The sequence below is a fragment of the Mobula birostris genome, chromosome 26, assembly GCF_030028105.1.
Source record: "Mobula birostris isolate sMobBir1 chromosome 26, sMobBir1.hap1, whole genome shotgun sequence".
Taxonomy (NCBI): Eukaryota; Metazoa; Chordata; class Chondrichthyes; order Myliobatiformes; family Myliobatidae; genus Mobula; species Mobula birostris.
Genome location: NC_092395.1, coordinates 33,739,171 through 33,767,152, shown reverse-complemented (window position 1 = coordinate 33,767,152; position 27,982 = coordinate 33,739,171). Strand labels below are relative to the sequence as shown.

Below are 27,982 nucleotides of genomic sequence, written 5' to 3'. Positions count from 1 at the left end.
TTCTACAGTATCCATTTTTTTAATGAAGTTTAATAAAACTAAGTATCTATCTCAGTTTTTCCCTTTCCTCTCAACTTGCTGGCTTTGCGTGGATATGGCCAGCAGCCATCATGATCTTCCCCAGATAGCTTTTGCTGTGCAACAGTAATTAGTACACTATTTGAAAGAAAGAAAAAAAATAAAGATTAGCTTTATTTGTTGCATGTACATTGAAACACGGTGAAATGTGCTGTTTGAGTCAAATCCAATCAGCAAGTGTCACTATGCTTCCGGCACCAACATAACATGTCCTCACTCACTAATCCTAACTGCACACCTATTTTTTGGGATGTGAGAGGGAACTAGAGGAGCCAGAGAAAACCCACGCAGTCGCAGGGAGAATGCAGACAGCAGAGGGAATTGAACCACAATCATACAATTAGCTCTGTAAAGTGTTGACTGACTGAAATGCTACCAGGAAATAATGTGATTATACATATTTCCCAATCTCAGCACATTTACCAATGAAATACTTTTGAATTGCTGCCATTTTAAAAAAAATGCCATAATAATAAATCCCTTCTGAAGATCTCTAACATTAATAATCAACTAGATCTGTTTGAATCTGTGGTTGCAATTTTAACTTTCCATCCTTTCCAGATGCCATGAGCTTCCTGGATCAAAAATTTCAGAATACTATTCTCGTCTTTCTTTGTACACCTACCATACATCCCACTTAGTTCTAAGTCAGTTTAATGATTCTCCTGTGAATTTCCTTAGAGTGTTTTATGAAGTCACATGAACTACACAAATGAAAGAGCATCAATGTTATCCCATCCTTTCATGTGCATGTTTTCCATCAGAACGCAGACTACAGCAATGAGATATTCTCTTCCAAAATGACAGCGACTTGCAGCAACCTAATATCTGTCATTTATTATTAATTAACTCCAGAGGAACCTTGCAGCTCACACTGTTATTCGTGTATGCCATTATCTTCCAAATTGAGAGCTTTGCTATTGGCATCAACTTCACTGATAAACTGCTTTGTAATAAATTAACTGAGGATTGATCAATGCACCTGCCAATCTGTCAGCCACTAAATTCAACACAAGCCCCTCTGAAATCAGCACCTTCTGAGCCTTTTCTTCTAGGAATTAAAATGGAGGAAGCTACGAGGCAAGTTAACAGTGCTCATGTGGTTGTTGCTGATATGCTAAATTGCTTCCAACCAATAAAACAATCAAAAATAAGGCCACACCCCCCCCTACAATAAAATGAATTATCCTTTTTAGAGAAAATGTCTCAATTTTATAATATGGCTCAATTCTGATGCGATTATGATTTTAAAAGCAGTTTCCAGTAGTCCCCATTATTCAGTTTAACTTTCCTCTCTCTGGAATTCTATCTCTTATGTAGACTATTTAGAAAAGCACTGTTAATGCACTAACCTCCATTAGTATTGGAGAAATGGTTCAAAAGCTAGGTAAATGCAGTAGATCTGAAGGTACATCTAAAAAGCAGAGTTACAGACAGGCAATGTTGTAAAAGGGTTCCAGCTAAACAGAAATAAAAGTGATAGAAGATTGTCCTGAAGTGCCAATTGTCCCTCTGTCTGTAGAAGTTACCTAACTCTCTAGGTAGTTTTACAAATTTGTTTTTATTTCTGATTTCCAGCATGTTGAGTATATTATTTTCATTGACAATATGGAAACACAATCCATCCATCATTTTACTAAGTTAATGCATATATGCCACAATAACTTTATTGCAATGAAAGATGTTAACAAGAACCAGCCAAAGGTAGCACTGCATTAGACAAATGCTTGATGTGTCAGAGCCTCAGGTCCTCTCAATTCCATTAACTAAATGTCAAATGGTAATAGCACATTCAATTGGAAGAATTCAGAGCAGACCCATACAGAAAAGGCAACTTGCATGATTACATACTACATGGCTCAAATACTAATCATTGCAGCTTACAATAATAGAAGAGACAAATTACAGCTATAGAGAAAATTTCTAGGTGCAGAGGGCTGCAGAACCATCCTGCCCTCAACCTCTTCTCTTCCTTGTATGAAGATGGCGAGTCTCGCTGGAGTTTATTTCCATAGATGCAAGAACCTTGTATAGTGAGTGCGAATGGGAGATATCTTTGGCCACATGCATTTTCCAGAATGCTATGTGATAATAAACAAGTGCAAAAGCCCTGGGCTGATTAATCCCCTCCTAAACTAGTCATTATCTCATATAACCCATCAGTTCTCCACCCCTATTGCTCAATTGAGCCAAGAATATGCAATTTAGCATTAGTCAACTGATGACCCTGTAGCCTGTAAAAGATCAGCAACCTCTCAGCTAACCCTTATGGCTATACAAAACACAATACAATTATTAATGCATTTTATTCCGTTATATTCCCTGATAAACACTCCAAGCATGGCAATTATGGCTAGCATAATGGTAGTTTACAAGGCACCAAAGGCATGAATTTCTAAGTGAGGTATTGTCAGAGTCTCTACAATGCACATGGTCAGCAGGTAATTCAAATAAGCACAATCTCTTCCTCCTGATTAATTACACATGCACTTCTCTGCAAGAATCAGTAAATGGCAAACAGAAGCAATATCCTCAGGCTGATTTTTCATCTCCTTATGCAGAGGCATGATTTAGCATGATTTCTGACTTTTTAAAAGCTAGATCTGTACAGAAAATAGTAAATTGCATTTGGTATACATAGAGTAAAACAGCAGCTGAACCTCATATCCCTGTGCCAGGCAGTCACAGGATGGAATGGCACCTTTCACAAACAATGCAGAGTAGATTCCAGACCAAGGCTCAGGTCAACAACTACTTCATCTCCAAAACCATTGCCCATAGCTTCTTCCCTCCCCTCCCTAACCCCTCAGAAAAATTATCCATATGGCACACTGGTCTGCTTAATACCTTGGTGATATTCTTTTAAATAATTAAAATATTAAGTTTATGCCCTTGCCAGTAAAATAAATCCAGCAGCTTCCCATTCAAATAAAACAGGAAAGCCACTTGCAGATGTCATGAAATATCTAGTTTAAGCTGGTGATATGTAGGAAGCAATGTGCAAAATCTTCTTGGTGAAAAACAGTGCCACCTTGTACTCAGTGCTAAGTCTGATGCATGGCATGCCGCCAAGCCTGCATCAAAGGTTAATTTATTTTCCCTTACACACTGGCCTCATGTGATGCTGCGGCTCCTGGCTCCTTGCCACAGCCAATTTAGTGCAGAGTGGAATGGTTGTGTTAAGTCGTCTTCAATAGACCAATTAAGAATTGTGTGTCAATATTATTGAGGCACAACAAAGCAGGCAGTGTCACGTGGAATCCATGGATACCACAAGTGTTTCAGCTGGCTAATGATGATAATTCTTTCTTTATATGTATATTGGTTGCTCTTGTCCAGTTAGTAATCGGTAAGTTGCAGCTGGCATTGTCTTTATGTGAATCTGGAAAGAAACAGTAAAATTCAAACATTTTTATATCTCCCACCTTCACAAACATAATTGCTCAGCTTGAATAAATAATCATGAGACACAGGGGCCTCCAAGTTTGATCACATCCACACTAATGCTCATCGGGGCAGTGGTTGCAAATGCAAAGAGGCCTAAACCTGATGTTAAACTATTCTCCCTCATTGATCTATTCAATACTAATCTCTCAATCCATGTCAATATTGCACTGTTATTTGTGGGAGTTTACCTCTTGCAAATTGAATGCCATGTCATCTAAATTATTTGCATGTACAGTAGTTCATAGAATACAGAACACTAGTTTCATCAGCCTGTACTATTATGCCGACCCCGTAACCCAGTCCAACATCATTCCGCCCTTCCCTCCCACACAGCCCTCCATTTTTCTTTCATCCATGTGCTTATCCAAGGGTCTCTTAAATATCCCTAATGTATCTGCCTCTACCACCACCCCTGGCAGCTTTTTCCACACACTGACCATTCTTAAAAAAAAACCTGCCTCTGACATGCCAGCTGTAATTTCCTCCAATCAAGTTAAAATTATGCCCTCTCATATTAGCCATTTTTGTCCTGGGAGAAAAGCACTAGCCATGTACTCTGCCTCTTATCATCTTATACAACCCTATCAGGTCATCCCTCATTCTTCTTCACTCCAAAGAGAAAAACTCTAGCTCACTCAACCTCTCCTCATAAGACATGCCCTCGAAAGCAGGCAGCTTACTGATAAACCTCTCTGCACCCTCTGTCAAGCTTCCACATCTTTTCTATAACAAGGTAACTAGAACTGAGCACAATATTCCAAGTGTGGCCTAACCAGGGTATAATAGAGTTGCAACGTTACCTCACGGCTCCTGAAGTCAACCCCATGACTAATGAAGGCCAACACACCATATGGCTTCTTAACCACCCTATCAATCCGCATGCGAACTTTGAGGGACCTATGGACATGGATCCCAACAGCCCCCTGTTCTTCCACACTGTTAAGAATCCTGTCATTAACCCTGTATTCTGCCTTCAAATTCAACCTTCCAAATTGACTGTAGAGCACTACAACATCCCACATAAAAAGCAAGGCTTTCTCAATACCCATACCTCTGGATGGATGGCTAGTAAGTAGGAGGCTGGTTAGTGCTACATGTTGCTATCACACACCCTTTTTGGAAAATGCAAACACACTGGCAACCGATGAGTTATGGGCTGGGCTGCAATACCAGCTTGAAATTGAAGAAACCACCAAAAAATTTTCTGCTAAGTTCAAAAATGAGAAGTGTCACTGTAGTAAAATTAAATGCAATTGGCAGCTAACTTCTTCCAGTATAAATAAATAACCCCAAAGTACCCTAATAAGTAACTATACGTTCTAACATAATTTACTTTGGGAAATCTGCAAATGAGGCCAAAATTAATTAAAAATGAAATGTGCTAAACTGAAGAAAAACATATGGAAGGATTGTTGTAATGATTATTTCAGTACCACTATCCAGCACACAGGGGGCCTCACTTGAATTAGAAAATGGTTAATAATTAAAAGTTGTAAAACAATGAATAGTATAAGCTTGGAGAAGAAATATGCTAGGCAAAAAACCAAAAATAATCATGATAGAAGTGATATGTTTTTAAGCCTAGCATCACTGTTCATGCAATATCAACCATGACTATGCTGCGATATTTCAGTTCTCTTTAGGTCTCTGCCATTCCTGAAGCTGCTGACATGCAACAAAGGCCAACTGCCCCACTATATTTAACCCAACTTAATTTAATCCGGACTAAAAAGCAGAGGCATTACAAACCACAGCATCAACCATCTATTTGCCTCTGTCTATTAGTCAACTATCAGTGAACTGGAAACATCAAGAAGTAGAGGTTAAGCTTCAACAGAGATTATAACTTTTAAAATAAACAAACTGTTTATTTTGCACTTACTTCACCAGTGGCATTTGACAATCTTTGTACAATCTTGTTATGTGGGATTGCCACAACACTTTGTCCATTTATTTCAATGATTCTGTGTCCAACTCGAATTCCACCTCGTTCCGCAATTCCACCTCTCATGAGGCTGTAGATCTGGTCAAGATAACATTTTTAACATTAACTCTTTGGACCTACAAGACGTCGAATGGTTACTGATTTGGTATCAGCACAGTTCTAGTGGGGCAATGAAACAATTGTAGACATAATTTCCATTCATTTTTTTGACCCTTCCACATTTTCTTCCTCATTTTTAAAGTCCATTGAGATTTTAATGGTTGTTTTACTTATTTAACAAGTTTATTTCCCCAAAGGTCAATTTTTTTGTTTTTTGAATAGTTGTTTCTTCCATAGGACACCTTTGAAAGTGAGTCAAGTTTTTGTGAAGAGTTGACTGGTGAATCAAAACCCACAGGAATTATTAATGACATTGTCATGTCACCATTCACTGACCATTAACAATCACTACACAAAATGTGCTAACAGACAACAGCAAGGAAGGGGACAGCAATTTTGGCCGCACATACTAGTCCACTGCATACACAGTTTAATCAAAGGGCAACATCTACCGTTACATGGTTTGCTCTCAGTGCACAGAAGTAGCTAACAAGCTTATGACAAATTCTGGATATAAAGAAAAACTAGCTTATGAAACAAGGTTGGAAATATTCAGCAGGTCAGGCAGCCTTTTCAGAAAGAGACACATTTTAACTTCCGGTCAAAAAGATATTATATTTCTATTTTACACATACAGTATCTGCAAGTTTTTGATTTTCAGTAGACTATAAAACAAATCACTTGAGAGTACGTTCAAGACTGAATTATATAAACTCAGATGTTTCCAGCATTAGGTTGCACTTCTATTAGTAACGCACACCCATCAATTCTGCAGTAGGACTCAGCAACAAAGGGCAAAATGTTGGCCTGTTTTAAGTTTGGGCAGCTCTAGGACTGTTTATACTCCAAAAAAAAAATTAAAAGAAGCCCTGTCATTAGCCTTCTGTCAGATAACCATTGCCTGAAAGAGAAAAAAAACTGATATAATGAACACCACAGAGGCAGTCCTCCTTTGGATCTCACATTCGACTAACTTCACCTTCACATACTTCACTTGCATTATATCCTGGCTATTTTACTGAAGCTGTGTGCTTTCTGGGCAAGCTGTCCCAATATACTTAAAACTCTGGCAATCACATCAATTAAACAATGTGTAAAGTTGCTTAAGTACATCTTATCCATAAAAAAGACAAAAAATCAAATCCAGTTAATTATTGTCCAGTCAATTCTCAATCAGCAAAGTGATTGGCTGTATTATTGACTGAGCTACCAAGAACACTCATCTGTCAATAACCTGCTCACCAATTGTAGCTGGAGTTCATTAGGACCATGCTGCGTCAAACCTGACCAAAATCCTGGTCCAAACTTTGAATAAAGAGCAGAATTCTAAAAATAAAGAGTAATTACATCAAGGCAACATTTGATCAATGGTGATATCAAGAAACTCTAGTAAAACTAAATTTATAAGGCATAAGGAATGAAAGACTCCAATCTCTTTACCACTATCAGCAAGGACAACAGTAGCAGGTGAAATGGACCACAAGCACCTGCAGGCCCCTTCCAACCCATGCATCACCATGAGTTGGAAATGTCACACTATTCCTTCATTGTCACTGGATAAAACTGTGGAACTCCCTACTCCACTCTTTACCAAAGGCACTGTAGCAGTTCAGGAAAACTGACGACTTCCACTTGCTCAAGGACATTTAGGAAAGGGAAATTTAAAAAGTTTGGTCCTGCTAATAATGCCAAACCCTGAAAAGAATGTAATAAAAATAAAAATGTGAAGTGAGTAGTTGAAATATTTAGTGCTATTCTGACAGTGGTTCCAATCTTCTCACAAGATGATAAAGAGATTGCCAGGCCTTCTATATACACATCATTAACACTAACTGAACTCTCCTGTCTTGGCCAACATTCAACTCACTGAAACAAATGAATTGCCATTCATCTCATGGCAGTTAACAAGGCCTTGGAGTAGTTAATTTTATTGAATATTTTTTCCATTTGACATTTCAAAGCAACTTAGTATAAGTTTTCAGAAGGAAAAATTACTGCCTGTACATTGAAAGATTTTTCTGTCAAGGGATAACCTTTGCATCCCACAGCAGATATTTACATAGGGGTTTACATTTGATTTATACAACACATATCGCAATCACATCCCAAAACTTTTCAGTCAATTATGCACTTTTCAAATCTAGTTACTAATGATACAAGAAACACAAAAATCACCTATGCAAATCTAGCTCACATTAACAGAAATTGGATAATTACTGAACAGTCTGTTTAATATTGCAAGTTTAACAATTATTCCAGAGGCTTATCAGGCCTAATTAACTGAAATCCCATATCTTACCCTCAAAATTCACTTTGGGAATTTAGATTAATTAACATTATACAGCAGGTAGATAAATTAGAATAGATTAATAAAATGCACTCTGCATCACAGAACAAAATATTAGGTTGAGGTCTCTTTGATTGGCATAGACATAATGGGATGAATGGCCTTCTGCACTGCAGACTTCTGTCTCTAATCTATTATATAAATAGAATTAAATTATTGGATTTTGCTTGGTGGCAATTTTTATCTACTTCATTGATGCTGCTCATTCAACAGCCAAAATAAACAAACATTCTCAATCTTGAATTTTGATAAAAGTTACCATTTCAAAATTATGATAAAAATAAAGAAACCTGTCACTGGAAAGACTTTTTAAAAAGCAGAATTTACATTATTCTGATATGGACTTAGCATGGGGATTCCTGACATTAGCTGAGAAATTACTACTTATTTTTCCTGTATGAAATGAAAACCCTGTTTTAAATAGAAGTCAGGCAGGTACTAGATGATTAGAAATTCTTTCAGGAATAAGAGTTAAAATTACTTCTGGTAACTTAAAGATATCAATGTCATCCTCATACTTACAATCCCATCCTGAACACTAAATCCCAGCTGATGCTTCAGATCTGGTCGTTTGATGATTGCAGTGGTGACTGGAGGACAGCGAACAATATTGAGCTTTACTTCAAATTGATATTTCAAGTCCTTCAAAACCAATACATTAAAATGTCAGATGGACTGATTTTCCATGAAAATGCTCACAATTGGCAGAAAGGTCTCCACAAAAACTATTTTTCAACTTAGTAGGAATCGAAGTGAATCATTAACACATCACCATGGATCAAGGCTCACAAGTCAACTAAGCATAGCAGTTACTTGCAAGATAAAAGTTAGGTTTACTTATCATATGTACATCAAATGCACAGTGAAATATTTCATTTTCGTCAAATCAAATCAGCAAGGATTGCGCTGGACAGCCCGCTAGAATTGCAATGCTTCCCGTGCCTAAACAGCATGCCCACAACTTACTAACTCTAATCTGTATGTCTTTGGAATGTGGGAGGAAACCAGAGCACTAGAGAAAACTTACACAGTCACGGGGAGAATGTCAAACTCCTTACAGTCTGAGGCTGGAATTGTACCTCAATCAGTGATCACTGCTGTAAAACAATGTGCTAACTACTATGCTACTGTGCAGTTTCTCATTCGGTAGTCTTTTCCAAAAGCAAGTCCTCATGGAAACCATGTGGTAGATCTTTATTTAAATTGTTGAGGCATAACACTCTTTCGAATAGCAAGCTCTTGGATTTTGACTAAGTCATGATTAAGGGAAGGCTGACATTTAACTTTAAGAAACATTTGGTGATATTGTCCGTGCATCTTGGCAATTGTTAGTTTGGGAGCTACAGTTAAAGAAACATTGGACAATATCCTGCAGTGCGCCTTTAAATATTTATGGTTAAGTGTCTAACTGCGATGGACATGGCACCAATCCATTGGGCTGCTTTACCCTAGATGGCGGCAAACTGACTATCATTGGAGTTACTCTCACCCGTTGTGAATATTATACTACACTGATAAAGGGGTCAAAACTCATTTATCATGGAATATTCATAAATAGTATGGGCATGTTGGCTGAATCTGATCAAGGATAGAGATAATTAGTGTTTTTCTTTAAGTTAGCCAATCATCAGATATGGACATGGACAAAAAGCCTGAAATGAGGAGACAGAGCCTGCCAAATTAATGGTTTGAAATTAGAAAAAGGCCAGAAAAGTTAAGAAATTGCTAATTTCCTTCCCTAAAGATATTAGTGGAGCAGATTACAGCAATCTAATAATTTAATAGTCCCTTTTGTTACTGAGACTAGCATTTCTTTAAAAATATCCAAATTTCAAACAGATTAGCCAAGATCTCATTAATTTTTGAAACAAATAGACTCCTGTAGTCTATTATTGCTTCCAATTTATGTGCCAATATTTAACTACTTGAATTTATATTTCCCATTTTGGAATGGGATTTCAATTCATGTCTCCACATCAACAGTCCAGAACTATGGATAGGATAAAAGCACCGAATTTTTCCCAGGACTGGGCAATCAAGAACCAGAGGGCATGGTTTAAGGTGAAAGAGGTAAAATTTAATCAGAACAACACAACTTTCTCCACACAGAGGGTGGTATATAAAAGGAACAAGCTGCAAGATGAAGTGGTTGAGATAGGTATAACAGCAATATTCAAAAGACATTTGGACAACTGCATAAATAGGAAAGGTTTAGAGGGAAATGGGTCAAACATTGGCAAATGGAACTAGCTTACATGGACATCTTGGTGGCACAGATGATTTGGGCCAAAAGGCCTGTTTCAGTACCCCATGACTCCAATACTAGTTCAGTCATTAAACCACAAATCACCTTGCCAATAAAAAATCATTAGCTCCTTATTGGAGTTTAGCACTTGCCTACCATAAAACCAATGTCAATACTACCTGGGCTGCTTGCCATTTCTGCTGTTCAACAAGAGGTTATTTTGTTTGACAGTTCCACTATGTAGGGACTTCACTTCTACAAGTTAATGTTTCTAGTATGTCTTTCTACATTCCCCACTGAACCACTGCTAATCCCCTCATTGGATGGTAATGAAAGAGTAACAGCCAGGCCACAGCAGAAAATAAAACACTGCAATGGAACACAATTCTGCTGTTGCTGATAACTAGTTCAATAACTGAACCACTATTCTCCTTCCCAATGAAAAATGGTTAGAGTTCCAGCAAGGGGCCATTGATACACTGTCCTAAAAATGTACCACTGTGCTCATCTGGGGAGGAAAGCAGCAATTAGAAGATGAAACTGTAACTCCATATGATGTTAGATGTGCTTAAATCACCAACTGTAGACAAAATATTGGCACATCCCACATTAATAAGGAAGGCTCTGCCAGTCTAGGTGCCACATTGCATTTTGCGAATATAATGCCTTGGTTGATGTCAGGTCGTTTGTTCAGTCCTACCAGATTCCATTTTTGTTAATTAAACTCTCCTGTGCTCTACCCTATTGCCACTTGTTCTCTACACCCTGGTTTCTTTCCATCTTAAAACAGATTGTACCCTTTCATCTTTCACGGTTCTGTTGAAAGGCATCAAGCTTAATCATCATTCCGGTCACCATAAGCTTTCCAGACCTGCTTCTTCTTCCAGAATGTTCTGTTTTATCTCAAGCTGCTTCACAGGAAGGTAAAACACAAAATTGATGCAAAAATATACAAGGGAAATTAATCAAAAGCTTGTTGACATAAGTTGATGTTAAGCTTGCTCTTAATGATGGAAAGGTCGTTAGAGAGAGTTCCTAAATTTAGGATTTAGTAGATGAAGACACAGCTTCCAGAAAATTCACAGATAATCAGGTATCTAAAACTAAACAAATACAGCTCTGAGGTTATAGGTGGGGGTGGTGGGGGGGTTAGAAATGCCATTGCAAGTTTATAGAGATACTTGGATTTTTAAAAAATTGTTTGCAAAACAATTCAGTTCTAAACAACAATCTGATAATTACAACTTCACCATTTATGATACTATTAAATTTCCCAACTGCTCATGATGGGAGCTGATATTCATATCTCTGGATGATTATTTCAGCTCTTTTCATTCTTCCAAGAAATAAAATTACCATGCTATTATGCTGGTGTACAGATGCACTAATTTCACACAGCCTTCCTAAGCAATCCACTGTCTCATTGCTGTGGGAATAAACTGATTGCCTCAATTTCTCACCACAGCTCAATTCTTGCTTTAATAAATTATTTTGCTACTAGTATCACTCCTGTTCCAGCCACTACCTGTTGTCTAATCAATCTATTTAGCCTAGGAAACACAAATGCACATTACTAGCATAGATAACCTGACTGCTTCAACTTAATTTGTGGAAAAAGATTCACCATGGTAATGATCCTGCACATGCAGTAACACCTAACTATATTTATTCGTCATTTTTTTCAATTTCGCTGGCATACAAAGGGCCAAGCAAACCATGAGTGGATGTTGTGATTTGAGAAATGACTCAATGCCTTATAAATACACTTATTCTGACAAATAACAGCTATCAAAGACAAAGACAAACTATCATTTCATGCAAAAAACATTGATTGAAAAAAATCCTACTTACTGTCCTAGTCTATCCTTTATACCATAAGATATAGGAGCAGAATTAGGCTCTTTCCACTTAGATTAGGAGAGATAAATAGGAGAGGACATGGCTTTCGGGTGAAAGGGGAAAGGTTTAGGGGGAACATCTTCACTCAGGGAGTGGTGAGATTGTGGAAAGAGCTGCCATCTGATGTGGTAAATACGGGCTCACTCTTAAGTTTTAAGAATAAATGAGATAGATACATGGATGGGAGAGGTCTAGAGGGTTATGGACTGGGTGCAGGTCAATGGGACTAGTGGAACAAAGTTTTGGCACAGACTAGGAGGGCTGAATGGCCTGTTTTCTGTGCTGTGTTCTATGGTTCTATTTGGCCAATCAAGTCTGCTCTGCCATTTCATCATGGCTGATCTGTTTTTTTCCTCTCATCCCTAACCTCCTGCCTCTTCCTCCCTCCCCTTATCTCCTCATGCCCTGACCAATCAAGAATCTATCAAGCTCTGCTTTAAATATATATTAAAGTAGAATATTTATACATATACATAAAGACTTGGCCTCCACAGCTGCCCGTGGCAACAAATTCCAAAGAATCACCAATTTATGGCTAAAGAAATTCTTCTTCATCTCCGTTCTAAAAGGATGCCTCTCTATTCTGAAGCTGTGTCTTCTGGTCTTAGACTCTCGCACCATAGGAAACATCCTCTCCACATCCACTCTATCAAGGCCTTTCACCATTTGATAGGTTTCAAATAGGTCACCCCTCATTCTTCTGAATTCCAATGAACACAGGCCCAAAGCCATCAAATGCTCTTCATATGACAAGCCATTCAATCCTGGAATCATTTTCATGAACTTCCTTTGAAACTTCTCCAGTTCCAGCACATCCGTTCTAAGACAAGGGGCTCAAATCTACTCTATTCCAAGTGAGGCCTCACCAGTGCTTTATGAAGTCTCAACATTATATCCTTGCTTTTATATTATAGTCCTCTTGAAATGAACGCTAACATCCTCAACACAGACTCAACCTTCAAATTAGCCTTTACGGAATCCTACACAAAGACTCCCAAATCCTCTTGCACCTGAGACTTTTGTAATTTCTCTGCATCTAGAAAATAGTCAACTCTTTCATTTCTTCCACCCAAGTGCATGACCATACACTTCCCGACATCTGCCACTTCTTTGCCCATTCGCCTAATCTGTCTAAGTCCTTCTGTAGCCTCTCTACTTCCTCAAAACTACCTGCCCCTCCACCTATCTTTGTTTCAACTGCAAACTTTGCAACAAAGCCATCAACTCTCTCATCCAAATCACTGACATGTAACATAAAAAGAATCGGTCCCAACAAAGACCCCTGTGCTAAAGCACTAGCCACCAGCAGCCAATCAGAAAAGGCTCCCTTTATTCCCACTCCTGCCAATCAGCCACTGCTTTACCCATGCTAGAATCTTTACTGCAATACCACAGGCTTGCAGCTTGTTAAGCAGCCTCGTGTGTGGTACCTTGTCAAAGGCCTTCTGAAAATCCAAGAACTCAACATCAACTGATTCTCCTTCGTCTATCCTGCTTGGTGTGCCAAATAGTTGTTGCGACACATATAGTGTGGTAACGCTTTCCTCCTACTAAGGGTATTATTATCACTAGAGTTCTAATGCACACTCAAGACTAGCCTTACTTCACCTGAGAGCAAATTAGAATGCTCATCTTGTTACCTAATCTCTGTATATAAAGAAACTGCAGCATTGGCCATTGAATGCAGATTACAGCAGGAATTTTGATTCAATGTGCATAACTTGTCAAGAGATGTACTTCTTCATCTGGTATCATTCTAGACAGTACTTATCTATTGCAATGGAGGATATGTGTCCCATTGGAGCATGCCTGCTTGCATGGGATAAATCTCATCTTAATAATTTCCCACTTATTTTTTCTATAATCCTGTAACTGTTCCTCTCTTATAGCTATTCACTTTCCTTCTAATTCTTATCTACACTATGGGATAATTATCAGTAGCTAATCTACCTACCACCATATACTCGGTGGGTGAGAAAAAAATAAAATACATGGCAGAAGCTAGAGTGATGGGGAGAACAAGCAAACTCCAGACAAGGAGAATACATAGCCAAGATTAAATCGGGGTCCCTGGAGATGTGAGGCACCTTTTTCTTCATCTAACAACTAAAGTTACAAGCTGTGATGCATCTGTGCACGGAACATGAAACCTACCCAAAGTTAAATACGGAACATAAGTAGAACACTGAGAACTTCCTACTTTGTGTGACTCATCAAAACAAATAAAAGATCTACAAACTAACATACCTAAGGACTTCCATGTTACATATAAGGAACCAAAAGTACGAATATCTCACAGTGCATGAAACTAAAAGGAGAAATATGTTAAAACAAACTAAAGCAATGCATATGAACTCCAGATTCAGTACCTTGATTATGCTCTGGCAAGTAGCAAGAGGCAGGCCAACTAAGCTGGTACCATTCACAGATATGATCTGATCGCCAATGTTCAACTCTCCTGACCGCTCAGCCGGCCCACCATGCATGAGATTGGCTATCACCACAGTAGGGAGGATCGAGCCCCAGCCTGACTCCACTATCACTAGGCCAAGGATCTCACCTTTCGCTTTTTCAATATGCACCTGTGCAAAGAACAGAACTGTATCTATTATTACATTCATTGAAACTGTAGGAAAATACGCAACATCATGGATTATAACAAAGTAAAACTGGACAAAGGTAAAAGAAATAGCAGTTGATCACAATAATTTCTACCAATTTCTCTACCCTGTCTGTTCTTTCATAATTGGAATACTCAATGCTCATGTAATTGGGTTGTAGATGACTAAGGGGATAGACAAGGTGTTGCTCCTCCAGTTTGTGTTGGGCTGCATCTTGGTGGTAGAGAAGGCCAAGTACAGGTCAGTGTGGGAATGGGATGGAGAATTAAAATTGCATACAACTGAGCATTCAGGATGGCCATTGCGAAACAGTGAACCAACCTGCCCTTGGTCTAACCAATGTGGAGGGAGTCACATCAGGAGCACAATGCAGTAGCCAAGGTTGGAGGAGATGCACGTAAACCTTTTCCTCACCTGGAAGAACTAGTCAGGCTCCTGGATCAGGTGCAAGGATAAGTAATGTAACACCTACCATAAGGGCAAGGGTTAAGAAGACGAGCAATAAGTGGACCAGGGTATCATGAGAAGAGTGGTCCATGAGAAAGCAGAAAGGGATAGGGAAAATATGTGGCTAGTTAAAAGGATCTCATTGCAGCTGGCAGATGTGATGAAGGATGTAATGCTGGATGCCAAGGCCCATAGGATGAAAGGTAAGGACAAGAGGAACTCTATCACTGTTCTGTCTAAAGAAAAGCAGGGTAAGAGCAGAAGTACAAGAAACAGAGGAGATGTGATAGGGCAGCAATGCTTCCTGCTAAAGTTCATAGAGACCAAAAGTACCAACTAGATGCAGTACCGACATACAAACCCCATTTCCAGAAAGGTTGGGATATTTTCCAAAATGCAATAAAAACAAAAATCTGTGATATGTTAATTCACGTGAACCTTTATTTAACTGACAAAAGTACAAAGAAAAGATTTTCAATAGCTTTACTGACCAATTTAATTGTATTTTGTAAATATACACAAATTTAGAATTTGATGGCTGCAACACACTCAACAAAAGTTGGGACCGAGTTAAAATAAGATTGAAAAGTGCACAGAATATTCAAGTAACACCGGTTTGGAAGACTCCACATGAAGCAGGCTAATTGGTAGCAGGTGAGGTATCATGACTGGGTATAAAAGTATCACCCATCAAAGGCTCAGTCTTTGCAAGCAAGGATGAGTCGTGGCTCACCCCTTTGTGCCAAAATTCGTGAGAGAATTGTTAGTCAGTTCAAAAGGAACATTTCTCAACGCAAGATTGCAGAAAATTTAGGTCTTTCAACATCTACAGTACATAATATTGAGAAAAGATTTCAGAGAATTCAGAGACATCTCAGTGTGTAAAGGGCAAGGTCGGAAACCACTGTTGAATGTGCGTGATCTTCGAGCCCTCAGGCGGCACTGCCTAAGAAACCGTCATGCTACTGTGACAATTATAGCCACCTGGGCTCGGGAGTACTTCAGAAAACCATTGTCACTACTCAACACAGCCCATCGCTGCATCCAGAAATGCAACTTGACACTGTATTACGCAAGGAGGAAGCCATACATCAACTCTATGCAGAAATGCCAGCGAGTTCTCTGGGCCCGAGCTCATCTCAGATGGACTGAAAGACTGTGGAACCGTGTGCTGTAGTCAGATGAGTCCACATTTCAGCTAGTTTTCGGAAAAAGCGGGCACCGAGTTCTCAGTGCCAAAGATGAAAACGACCATCCAGATTGTTATCAGTGAAAGGTGCAAAAGCCAGCATCTGTGATGGTATGGGGGAGCATCAGTGCCCATGGCATGGGTGAGTTGCATATGTGTGAAGGTACCATTGACTCTGAGGCATATATTAGGATTTTAGAGAGACATATGTTGCTATCAAGGTGACGTCTCTTCCCAGGACATCCATGCTTATTTCAGCAGGACAATGCCAGACCACATTCTGCACGGGCTACAACAGCGTGGCTTTGTAGACACAGAGTGCGTGTGCTTGACTGGCCTGCTGCCAGTCCAAATCTATCTCCTATTGAAAATGTATGGTGCATCATGAAGAGGAGAATTAGACAACGGAGACCACGGACTGTTGAGCAGCTAAAGTCTTATATCAAGCAAGAATGGACAAAATTTCCAATTGCAAACCTACTACAATTAGTATCTTCAGTTTCAAAACAATTAAAAAGTGTTATTAAAGAAAAAGTGATGTAACACAACGGTAAACATGCCTCTCTCCCAACTTTTGTTGAGTGTGTTGCAGCCATCAAATTCTAAATTTATGTATGTTTACAAAATACAATTAAGTTGGTCAGTAAAACTATTGAAAATCTTTCTTTGTACTTTTGTCAGTTAAATAAAAGTTCACGTGAATTAACATATCACAGATTTTTGTTTTTATTGCATTTTGGAAAATATCCCAACTTTTCTGGAAATGGGGTTTGTATATTCACTAGACTGATTTCTGAGATGAAGAGACTATTTTATGAGGAAAGGGTAAATAAAGTTAGTCTTTTCTCATCAGTTTAGAAAAGAAAAGTCAACTTATTGAAACATATCAGTTCCAAGAAAGGGTTTGGTAAGAAAGCATTTGAAACTAAATACATTGAGGTTATTCTGCGGTATTAAATCTTGCAATGCTGCACATTCCTGCCTCCTTTGCAAAGTTACCATTTATTATTCTCAAACACGCTCTCAACATTGAAACTAGTAAACCATGCTACAAGTCATCAAAACAGACACTGACCTCTTTGGAATTCTCTGATTTGGAAAAGTGTACAAGGTCACCGTTGTAGAACTCTGTATCGAGTAAATCATTGTACTCATTAGGACTCAGATCTGCAGGATTAATACCATTGGCATTCAGGAACTGCTGGTACGCCACAGTAAAAGCTTGGCCTATAGCCTGTGCAATAAGCGATGCCTACAAGTCGGGACAGTGTTGAAAGACGAAAAAAAACATTGGATTGCTTTGTTAGAATTATATATCCCACTGAATCACACCATTCTTTACACATCCACAGGGCACAGTGGAGGAGTGAAAACCACTTCACAACATCCTACAAGTACTGATTTTAATTAAAAAATGACGAAAGTAAAATCATGCCACAACTGCAGAAAACATCACAGCTGAGATCCCAAAAGTCTAGAAGTTATCGTTGGATGACTTAGGCTATAATATAATGATACTCACATCTTCTGACTCGAAGACGTGACATATCATCTTGTATTCTCGTTTCCCTGCCATAGAGTTCCTATTTTCTTGATCTGGAGGTTTACGTGGTAGTCGTCGCCGAGCCATGAAAACTATTGTAGTTCCAATATCTGCGATGTACGAAATGGTCTGCAGAGGATGATCCATCAAGGCTTCCTGCAGAAGGAAAGAACTGGGTTATGATAAACCTAACTCACATTATTACAAATGTCAAGTTTGAAAAATTGAGCTTCTGGTAAAACTTAGACCCACTGTTTCTGAGATAGGTGACGACAAGAAACTAAGCAAATGCGCAAGGAAGACAGTGACATGCTCTGTGAGCCATGAAGTACAGATGAAGCATGGATCTCAAACCGAATTGTTTGGTTGAGCACTTCACAACCATAGATTCATCTGATATTTTTGTATCATTAACCACCTGCAAGTACCAACATACTCTTGGGATCACAATACCACAGCAGTTCAGCCTGCTGTTGGATTTTGAATAAAATTTACAAGATTAGCATTATTTGTCACATGTACATATCAAAACATAATGAAATATGTCATTTGTGTCAGTGTTTATGATGTGTTGGGGGAAGCCCGCACGTGTCACCATGCTTCCAGCACCAACGTAGCCTGCCCACAACTTGCTAACCCTAACATCTTTTTGGAATGTGGGAGGAAACGGGAACGCAAGGAAGAAACCCACACTATTGTAGCGAGTACATACAATCCCCTTACAGACAGCAATGGGATCTGAACCCCGAACTTCTGATTGCTAGCACTGTAGAGCGTTATGCTAACTGCTACACTACCATGCTGACTCACATTGGCCAAGTAATACAGGCAATTTGGAAAACAAAATAATTAGCGACTGCCATTGCTATGCAATGTGGCACAAGTCTTGTTTTTGGTTGCACTTTCCACAGAGAATAGATGAAACGTGGCTTTACTTCTCATCAAAGATTGAAATGCACAGCCAAGGCTTACACTTCACTACAGTTTTGAAGGACTGTAATTCATTTGGAGATGAAGTCTTTTGGTTGAGGTAGTAAACTGAGGTTACACAAGCCTTCTCAATGCCACTATTTAGAAGACTAGTAGTCAACGTCCTGGACATTTCTTATATGTGAAGACAGATTAAGTAGTCAGTATCTTTGCATTTTGTAGAGCTTTGCTATAAGCAAATTTATTTGCAAACTTTAAAATTAAGTTGGTGACAGTGATAATGAATATTTCTAGATAATTAATGAAGAATATTAGATAACTTTAAAATGTTTTAAGATTTTTGTCTGTAGCATTTTAATACTAAGACACCAGAGGAGGGGTGGGGAGTTAAAAGTATACACTGTGCAGGAGAATTTAGGTACATTTCTTGACATTTAGATATTCCATTACCTGTGTTTCTGCATTCAATACTTTAATTCGCTGTGTTGATATAAACAAATCTACTGCAGTCATTGGTTGAGACTCTCCTTCGGGCGCCTATAAATAATCATAAATTAGTTACACTACCTATATTTCCATCAACTCCCCCCATACTCCCTTCTACCTTGCTCCCCCCCCGAATACACACATGATTTTCTCTTTTCTTCTAGAAGAAGCTGATTACCTACATAAGGTGCCACAAGTGTCAGAAGATCTCCAATATCTCATCCTTATAGCCCTTCAAGCAAAAATCCTGACAGTCATCTTCAAGTCAATCCTTCCCCCACCTTTTGTCACCCCACCACCTCCATCAAAAAAAATGATGGAGATTACCTGCAAACCCAACTGCAACTTCACCCAACATTCACACAGGAGCTTAGAAATATGAGGAAACGCTGTTAAGACTATTCTGGGTTTGGCGAGACTTCTTTTCGAGTATTACGTGCAGCTTTGACTTTCATACCAAATGGCTGACATATTTACCCTGGAAGCAGTGATGACCCTACGAAAGGAAATGCCAAGATGTTGCTTGCTTGAACTGAGAAGCATAGAAATATGGGTAATAACAGGATAAGTCAGTAATTTAAGATTGTAATGAAAATTTCTTCAAACTTTTAAAATTCTCTAACTCAAGAGATTGTGGATGTTTAGAATAAATGCAAGCCTTAAATTAATATTTTTGGACAGTAAGTGTCAAGAATTATTGGGTTGGGCTGGAAACTGAACAAAGTACATAAACAGTTGCAACTTCACTGAACAAGAAGATGGTCATGGAGCCATCTGGCTCACTCCCGCTTTTATTTCACGTGTTATTACCTAGCAGGACACAACTGGCTCAAGACACAAATCCATCACTTCAAAAATCCCCGGGTATCAAACTGGAGATGACTCCTCCTCCCCAGCCCATCTGTCTGTAGCACATTCAGGTCTAACAATGTCAAAAGCAAAGGGCTAGGTTTTGAAAATATTCCAATTGAAAGAATACTGTGCATTAATTTAGACACTTCACACCTTTACTCTCCCCACTGCCTCCTGTGCTTGAGACATTCGGACATTGGTCGATGGATTTTTCTCAGAGAATAACTGGGTTGATCCAAGGTAACTTGCTGCAAATATGATTCCATCGAGGAGATCCTCTGACTCACAGGGTCCCTGTACTACAAGCAGCAAAGGAAACAAAAGCGCTGTTACTGAAACCAGGTGTAAAAATCGATTTTCATTCCACCACCAAGTATTATGAAGATACTGAACATCGATCTGATGGGAAGAATTGAAATTGTCTAGCATCAAAACAGTCTCTTCAACCCCAAATTGTCTACAGTACGGCGACTTGAGGCAGTCCCATTTGCTGCAACTTGGCTCACATCCCTCTACACCCATCTTATCGATTCCCCTGCTTAAATATTTTTTATCCACTGGACTAGAGGTGCAGAAGCCCTAGGTCCCACACTACCAGGTTCAGGAACAATTACCTTGGGCTCCTGAACTGGTGTGGATAACTTTAATCACCACTACTCTAAAAGTGATCCAAACACCTACAGACCAACTTTCAAGGACTCTTTACAGCTCATGTTTTCAGTATTATTTTATATTTGCACATTTTGTTTCGTTGTGCACATAGGTTTTTTTGTCAGTGTTGTTAACTGTAAATACCTGCAGGAATATAAATCTCAAGATACTAAATGGTAATACTGTATATACATACTTTGATAATAAATTTACATTGAGCCCATATCTACCACCTCCTTTGACAGCTCATTCTATATACACACCCCCGTCTGAGTAAAAAGGATGCTCCTCAGATCCCTTTTAAATCTTCTCCATCTCACTTTAAATTTACAGTCTCTAGTTTGAATCTTCCCTATCCTGGAAATAGGAGGTGAACTTGTTCTCTATAAAGGCATCCTTCCTGCCTCCTATGCTCCAAGAGTCGAGCTCCAGTCTACCTATAACTCAGGCCCTGTGATCTTTGTAGTACCCTTGTAAGTCCTACTTAGCAGATATTCTTCCTGCACAATCCCAGTGAACTGCCCTACTCTGTCTCTACAGATAATGACCAGGAACAAAAAGCCTGACATCACATTTGCCCAACACAAGCACGGAGCACCTTCATTCCCATTCCACCTCAAACACGATAATTCCCAGCTTTTCAAATCCAAAGAAAATTAAATTTATTTACTACCTTTGTCACCACCCAATTTGTCATTGGCAAGAGATGGCAACTTACACATGGAATTACACATCAATTCCATGTGTAAGTTGTGTAACTGTAACACAACAGTATTACAGTTGAACAAAGGGAACTACGGTACTATGAGGGAGGAGCTGGCCAAAGTTCAATGGAACAATACCCTAGCAGGGATGACAGTGGAACAGCAACGGCAAGTGTTTCTGGGAATAATGCGGAAGGTGCAGGATCAGTTCATTCCAAAGAGGAAGAAAGATCCTAAGGGGAGTAAGGGGAGGCCGTGGCTGCCAAGGGAAGTAATGGACAGCATAAAAATAAAAGAGAAGAAGTATAACATAGCAAAGACAAGTGGGAAGCTGGAGGATTGGGAATCTTTTAAACAGCAACAGAAGGTAACTAAAAGGGCAATACGCCGAGAAAAAAATGAGGTACGAAGGTAAACTAGCCAAGAATATAAAGGAGGATAGTAAAAGCTTCTATAGGTATGAGAAAAGGAAAAAAAAATAGTTAAGACCAAAATTGAGCCCTTGAAGACAGAAGCGGGTGAATTTATTATGGGGAACAAGGAAATGGCAGATGAGTTGAACAGGTACTTTGGATCTGTCTTCACTAGGGAAGACACAAACAATCTCCCAGATGTAATAGTGGCCAAAAAACCTAGGGTAATAGATGAATTGAAGGAAATTTATATTAGGCAGGAAATGGTGTTGGATAGGCTGTTGGGTCTGAAGACTGGTAAGTCCCCGGGACCTGATGGTCTGCATCCCAGGGTACTTAAGGAGCTGGCTTTAGAAATCGTGGACGCATTGGTAATCATTTTCCAATGTTCTATAGATTCAGGATCAGTTCCTGTGGATTGCAGGGTGGCTAATGTTGTCCCTCTCTTCAAGAAGGGAGGAAGAGAGAAAACAGGAAATTATAGACCGGTTAGCCTGACGTTGGTAGTGGGAAAGATGCTGGAGTCAATTATAAAAGATGAAATTTCGACACACCTGGATAGTAGTAACAGGATTGGTCCGAGTCAGCATGGATTTACGAAGGGGAAATCGTGCCTGACTAATCTTCTGGAATTTTTTGAGGATGTAACCATGAAAATGGACAAGGAAGAGCCAGTGGATGTAGTGTACTGGACTTCCAGAAAGCCTTTGATAAAGTCCCACATAGGAGATTAGTGGGCAAAATTAGGGCACATGGTATTGGGGGCAGAGTACTGACATGGATTGAAAATTGGCTGGCTGACAGAAAACAAAGAGTAGCGATTAATGGGTCCCTTTCGGAATGGGAGGCAGTGACCAGTGGGGTACCGCAAGGTTCAGTGCTGGGACCGCAGCTGTTTACAATATATATTAATGATTTAGGTGAGGGAATTAAAAGTAACATTAGCAAATTTGCTGATGACACAAAGCTGGGAGGCAGTGTGAAATGTGAGGAGGATGTTATGAGAATGCAGGGTGACTTGGACAGGCTGGGTGAGTGAGCAGATGCAGTTTAATGTGGATAAGTGTGAGGTTATCCACTTTGGTGGAAAGAACGGGAAGGCAGATTATTATCTAAATGGAGTCAAGTTAGGAAAAGGGGAAGCACAATGAGATCTAGGTATTCTTGTACATCAGTCACTGAAAGCAAGTATGCAAGTACAGCAGGCAGTGAAAAAAGCTAATGGCATGCTGGCCTTCATAACAAGGGGAATTGAGTATAAGAGCAAAGAGGTCCTTCTGCAGCTGTACAGGGCCCTGATGAGACCACACCTGGAGTACTGTGTGCAGTTTTGGTCTCCAAATTTGAGGAAGGACATTCTTGCTATTGAGGGAGTGCAACGTAGGTTCACAAAGTTAATTCGTCACGACTCGGCCCGAAACATCAACTGTACCTCTTCATAAAGATGCTGCCTGGCTGTTGCGTTCACCAGCAACTTTTATATGAGTTGCTCTAAACTTGCAAGTTAGCTTTTGTATTTAAGTAACAGTATTAACATTAGGTGAGATGTGTACAGGGCCTGCTCATTTGTTGAACCTTACTGTCTGCAATCTAGCTGTTGTATTACCAACTTCATTAAGGTGACAACACTTCTAAAACAAAATACTCATTTGCCAAGACCTGAAATTATGAAAGATGCTGTACAAAACGTAATCTTTCTGTTTAATGTCTGACTTGCAGTAATATTAGGCATATACTTGTCAATATCCAACTAGGATCAACTTACCTTCCTTAAATGCAGGAAAGGAAATTTTCTTCTTTGTCTGAAATTAAATTAAGTAATAACTTTTAGTACCGAAGGTCGCTTGTCCATGTACTCAAAGTGGCTTTTGGCTTAAGTTCATTAAAAATGTCAAGTCTGTTGGGTAACTTCAAGAAAGTTCATCAACCTTGTGCATTACCTGGCTGTACAGTTTCTTCCAAGGTGAATTAGCTGATCTCAATCAGGGCATCGAATCAAGAATATAAATTTAACATTGTGCTCTGGGCTTACAGTCACTATTTCATTCCTTCCCTTTTTTTTTTAAACATGAATTGGTAATTAATTTATTATTGTCTCATGTACAGAGATAGCAAAAATCCTTTGTTTGCCATCCAGATCATTCCATATATGTAAAAATCAACAATATTTCTCCACCACTCTAAAAAGTACGCAACTTCATAACAATTTAAATACGAATTCATTTTGTGGAAAAAAAATCAAAGCCAGCTTCAACCTACAGATATAAGGTCTGTCTGATGCACCAGCAAGTCTCGAAATTTCTGTAGATGGTTGACCTGAACCTTGTACCCTGAGCTGATAGGCTGGTCCTGGACTTATTTCATAATTTACGTATTACTATTTAACTATTTATTACTATTTTATTACTATTTATTATTTCTATTACTATTTACTAATAGTAATATTACTATTTATTATTTATGGTCCAACTGTAACAAAAACCAATTTTCCCCGGGATCAATAAAGTATGACTATGACTATGTATCGAATAATAAGACCACAAGACCATTAGGCCATAAGATATAGGAGAATTAGTCCATTCAGCTCACCGAGTCTGCTCCACCATTCATTCCATCACAACGAATGACTTATTATCCCTCTCAGTCCCATTCCCCTGCCTCCTCCCTGTACCCTTTGATGCCCTTACAAATTAAGAACCTATCAACCTCCGTCTTAAATATATCCAATGATGGAAGTGATTAACACCTGTTCTTCATGTAATAAGTTCAGTAAGTCTATGGGTTATGTAATGTTTCCATTCCTAATAAATGCCTGTAAGCCGATTTCTCAAGTCAGAAATGCCCAGTTTCTGGAGTAAGACAGTACGCATTACCAAACATACCCTTACTACAGCTATTTCCTACAATTCATTGAATAATCACTCCAACACTACTCATAATTAAACTAATGGAATATATATCTTACCCAGACATAACAGAACTTAAGAATTTTATTACTAGTTTGAAAAAATGCATGGGAGAATTTGCATAATGTTGGATTCCTATAAGGTCCTTAAATCAGGGAGCCTCTATTCATGAGCAATAACAAAATATGGTAGTAGAGGTGGCAGCAGCCTTGCATAAAAAACAAAGACTTTCTGGTCTAAATGGCTCAATTCTGCACTGCAAAAACCACTTCTGTATTTCATTCAAACCGAACATTTTTGTATCTGAACATTAGCACAACTTTCTGCAACTTTTGCACCCCAAGACTTTTTTGTACATGTACAAGTGATGCTAAACATTATAGATGGATGATTTTATATTAATTTAGAAATGCAACTCACTTCTAATCTCTCTTCGATATCAATGGTAATGCTCCTTGATTGTGCATCTGATACACTTGAGCTGGTGGTCAATCAATTTGGACTTCACCCATAAAGCACAACAAAAATAACAGGATAGAAATATTTGAGTGACTATATTACCGTGAAGTCTTTAGTTATTTATGACTTGATAATTGTTTCCATGGAAAGACTGTTCTTTAATAGGAACCATCTGTCTGACCTGTAACTCAGCTAAGAAGGCTTAGTTAGCCCAAGTTAAAAAAACACTCACAAATCATCATAAACACTACTGGATTTCAGATAAATGTATAAAGCAATTTAATTACACTCAGCTACATAAACATAATGCCCTCAAAATAGATCTGATAGTATTTGTAGAGAGGGAAAGATACAGTCAATCTTTTAGATCAAGGATCTTTCATAAAGATTGTTGACTTGAAGCATAAAATGTTTCCTACTTCACAGATGATGTTTGAGCAGCTGAATTATTTTCAGCATTATTTCATTTCGGATTTTCTGCATTTGCAATACTTTGTTTTTGCAAGACATATGCGCTATTTTCAGAGGCAAAGGGCTGCTGGCCACAAAGTTAAATGATCAGTCCTGATGCAATTTATGTCTAGGACCATAAACTTGTATCGTCTCACGAGACAGCAGAGTCCAGTTACACTAATTAGCTGTTTGCAGCAGAGGTATACCATTACTAAAATCCTTGTAAAAAGGCTCTTTTATGCTGCCCTCAAGATACAATTTAATTCCAAATGTGGGAAAATCCTTATACCTTACCAGTGCCAAATCCACATCCCCAAGCACATAATGAACCTCAAGAATGGAAAGCTTGCATTGTGCACTGAAACTCTTGTAATAGATTTACCGTATATCGTTCTCAGTACAAATATTTAACTAAGAAATATTCTGTTCAATTACTTTCTTACCTCTCGTGTTCGTTCATGGACATTGGTTTTTATATGACAAGCCCCTTGACTTAATGGATCAACGTGCTCAGGATCATCCTCAGGCAAAAAGGATTTGCTAATACACTCAACCTCTTCTTTCAGTTCTTTAACAGCTAAAGACAATGCTTCTCCTTCTTTCTTCCAGTCTTCCTTCAGCATCATTTGTCTAAGTAAAAGACGGCCTACTAAAGAAGGACTTGAAAAATCTTCAATTTCCAAATCATCGCTTTCCAAGAAATCGGGAGTTTGCTGATCAAGGTGCAAACCTCCCATGATATCCTTAGTTCGGTCGAAGTCACTTCCAGATGACTCTTCTGACCTTTCACAAATTTCTTGGGACTGTGTTTCTTTGCTTTCAGTTTTTGCTGGTGTGAGATCACCCTGTATATTAGACGTCGCATGGTCATTAAAACCAGAGATTCTTCCTAGACAGCTATCTTGGGTCTGCTTGTTGCAATTTTGAACCAGATCTTCTGTTTTTTCCCCATTTAAACTTTTAAGTTTTTCATTAGGTAAGATTGAATGTTCACAGCTCACATCAGTCAAAATATCTTGATGGTTAATCATACCAAACTGTTGTCTGTCACTTTCTCTAATTGATAAATCAGTCCTTCCATCTACTGGTGATCTGAAAGTCAGTTTTCTTTCGTTCTCCAAAATCACTGCAGCCTGCTCATGTTGGCGCAATTGAGCAGAAAGCAGTTTAATCTGGCAATGATCATCATCTTCTTCATCATCACCTTCAAGGTCTGAAGTCTGATCCATTGTGTCAGTTCCAAAACTGATGTTTTTCACACCAAATTCAATCAAATTGCTTTCAGGATCTGCATTTAAATCTGACAAGTGCACAGCACTAACCAAATCCTTGACTTCTTTAGTTATTGCATTATTTAATTCCACATTATCCACCCTTTTCTGTTCACCATTAACATCTTTACTCACTATAACTTCACCAGTCCCTTCATCATAAAAATCTTGATCATAATGCCCTGTAAATGCATCTCTACTGTCAAGAAGGTTTTCTAAAGAACCACCATCACCAACTTCAGGCAAAACAGCTTCTGCGCCTATTTGATCATTTTCCAATCCTTGTTCGTACATCTCAACCCCACTGACATACTGGATTAAACTGACAGCCTCACTGTCAGGCTCAGCGGGGTCTTCCTGTCTGTTCATATTAATCTCCCATGACCATTACTTATAGAGCAAAATATGAAACACAAGACTAATAACATTTAACTCATGGGGGAGGGAGGTGAGAGATCTAATAAGACTACATGGAAACCCTGCTTAGCTGCATTCAGATTCAAACATGCTACTCATAGTGAGACCCACTCTCTGGTCTCCATTAATATGGCACCAAGATTAATGCCAACCGACCGGCTGCCGACCACTACCTTCAGATGCAGAGCCCTTGGAGCTGCCTATGCTGAATCTCAACCCCACTGTCCGGAGCTGCAGGGCCCCTAAAAGCGCCTGCAGTGAACTTTGGGCACGACTGGGTCGCAGTGAAGCCAGCGCCTTTACTCTGGTGGGCGCTGGAGACTCAGACCGAGCAACCCGAGCTCACATTTCCGGAGTACATCCCCGGGCTGCAGCCGCTGCAGGGTCCGAGGCCTGCAGTCGAATTTGATGGAGCCGCCGTTCCCACTTCCACATCCAGATTCCCCCGACTACCGCCGGACACTCCTACATCCCGCCAGCCACTACTGGCGGTATCCAGAGAAGCCCGTGTCACCAGGCCAATTCCCGGCCACTTCGCAAACGTCGTGACACACACACACGTACGCACAGTGAGCTCAAC

General features: G+C 39.2%; 1 protein-coding gene across 2 annotated transcripts; it reads right to left on the bottom strand.

Annotated features, from left to right (window-relative positions):
* On the bottom strand, positions 1-27,982 carry LOC140188331 (amyloid-beta A4 precursor protein-binding family A member 1). 2 transcript variants are annotated; one of them, XM_072244481.1, is made up of 11 exons: positions 26,158-27,982; positions 23,662-23,698; positions 20,282-20,427; positions 19,241-19,327; positions 17,840-18,016; positions 17,393-17,569; positions 14,430-14,642; positions 8,439-8,558; positions 6,812-6,895; positions 5,408-5,548; positions 1-3,460 (listed from the first exon to the last, which is right to left on the bottom strand). In XM_072244481.1, the coding sequence occupies exons 1-11, from the start codon at positions 27,352-27,354 to the stop codon at positions 3,389-3,391; spliced, it is 2,451 nt and encodes an 816-aa protein (XP_072100582.1). In that variant the 5' UTR covers positions 27,355-27,982; the 3' UTR covers positions 1-3,388. The 2 variants fall into 2 exon arrangements, with proteins under 2 accessions (XP_072100582.1, XP_072100583.1); XM_072244482.1 differs by lacking the exon at positions 6,812-6,895 and having other exon boundaries at positions 26,158-27,981.

Coding starts and splice junctions, on each gene's coding strand:
- LOC140188331 (XM_072244481.1), bottom strand. CDS start 27,354: ATGAACAGACAGGAAGACCCCGCTGAGCCTGACAGTGAGGCTGTCAGT. Junction 18,017..19,240: donor TATTGAATGCAGAAACACAG/GTAATGGAATAT, acceptor TTCCTTCTGCAG/GAAGCCTTGATGGATCATCC. Junction 6,896..8,438: donor TTAGTGTTCAGGATGGGATT/GTAAGTATGAGG, acceptor CTTTATTTTTAG/AATTCTGCTCTTTATTCAAA.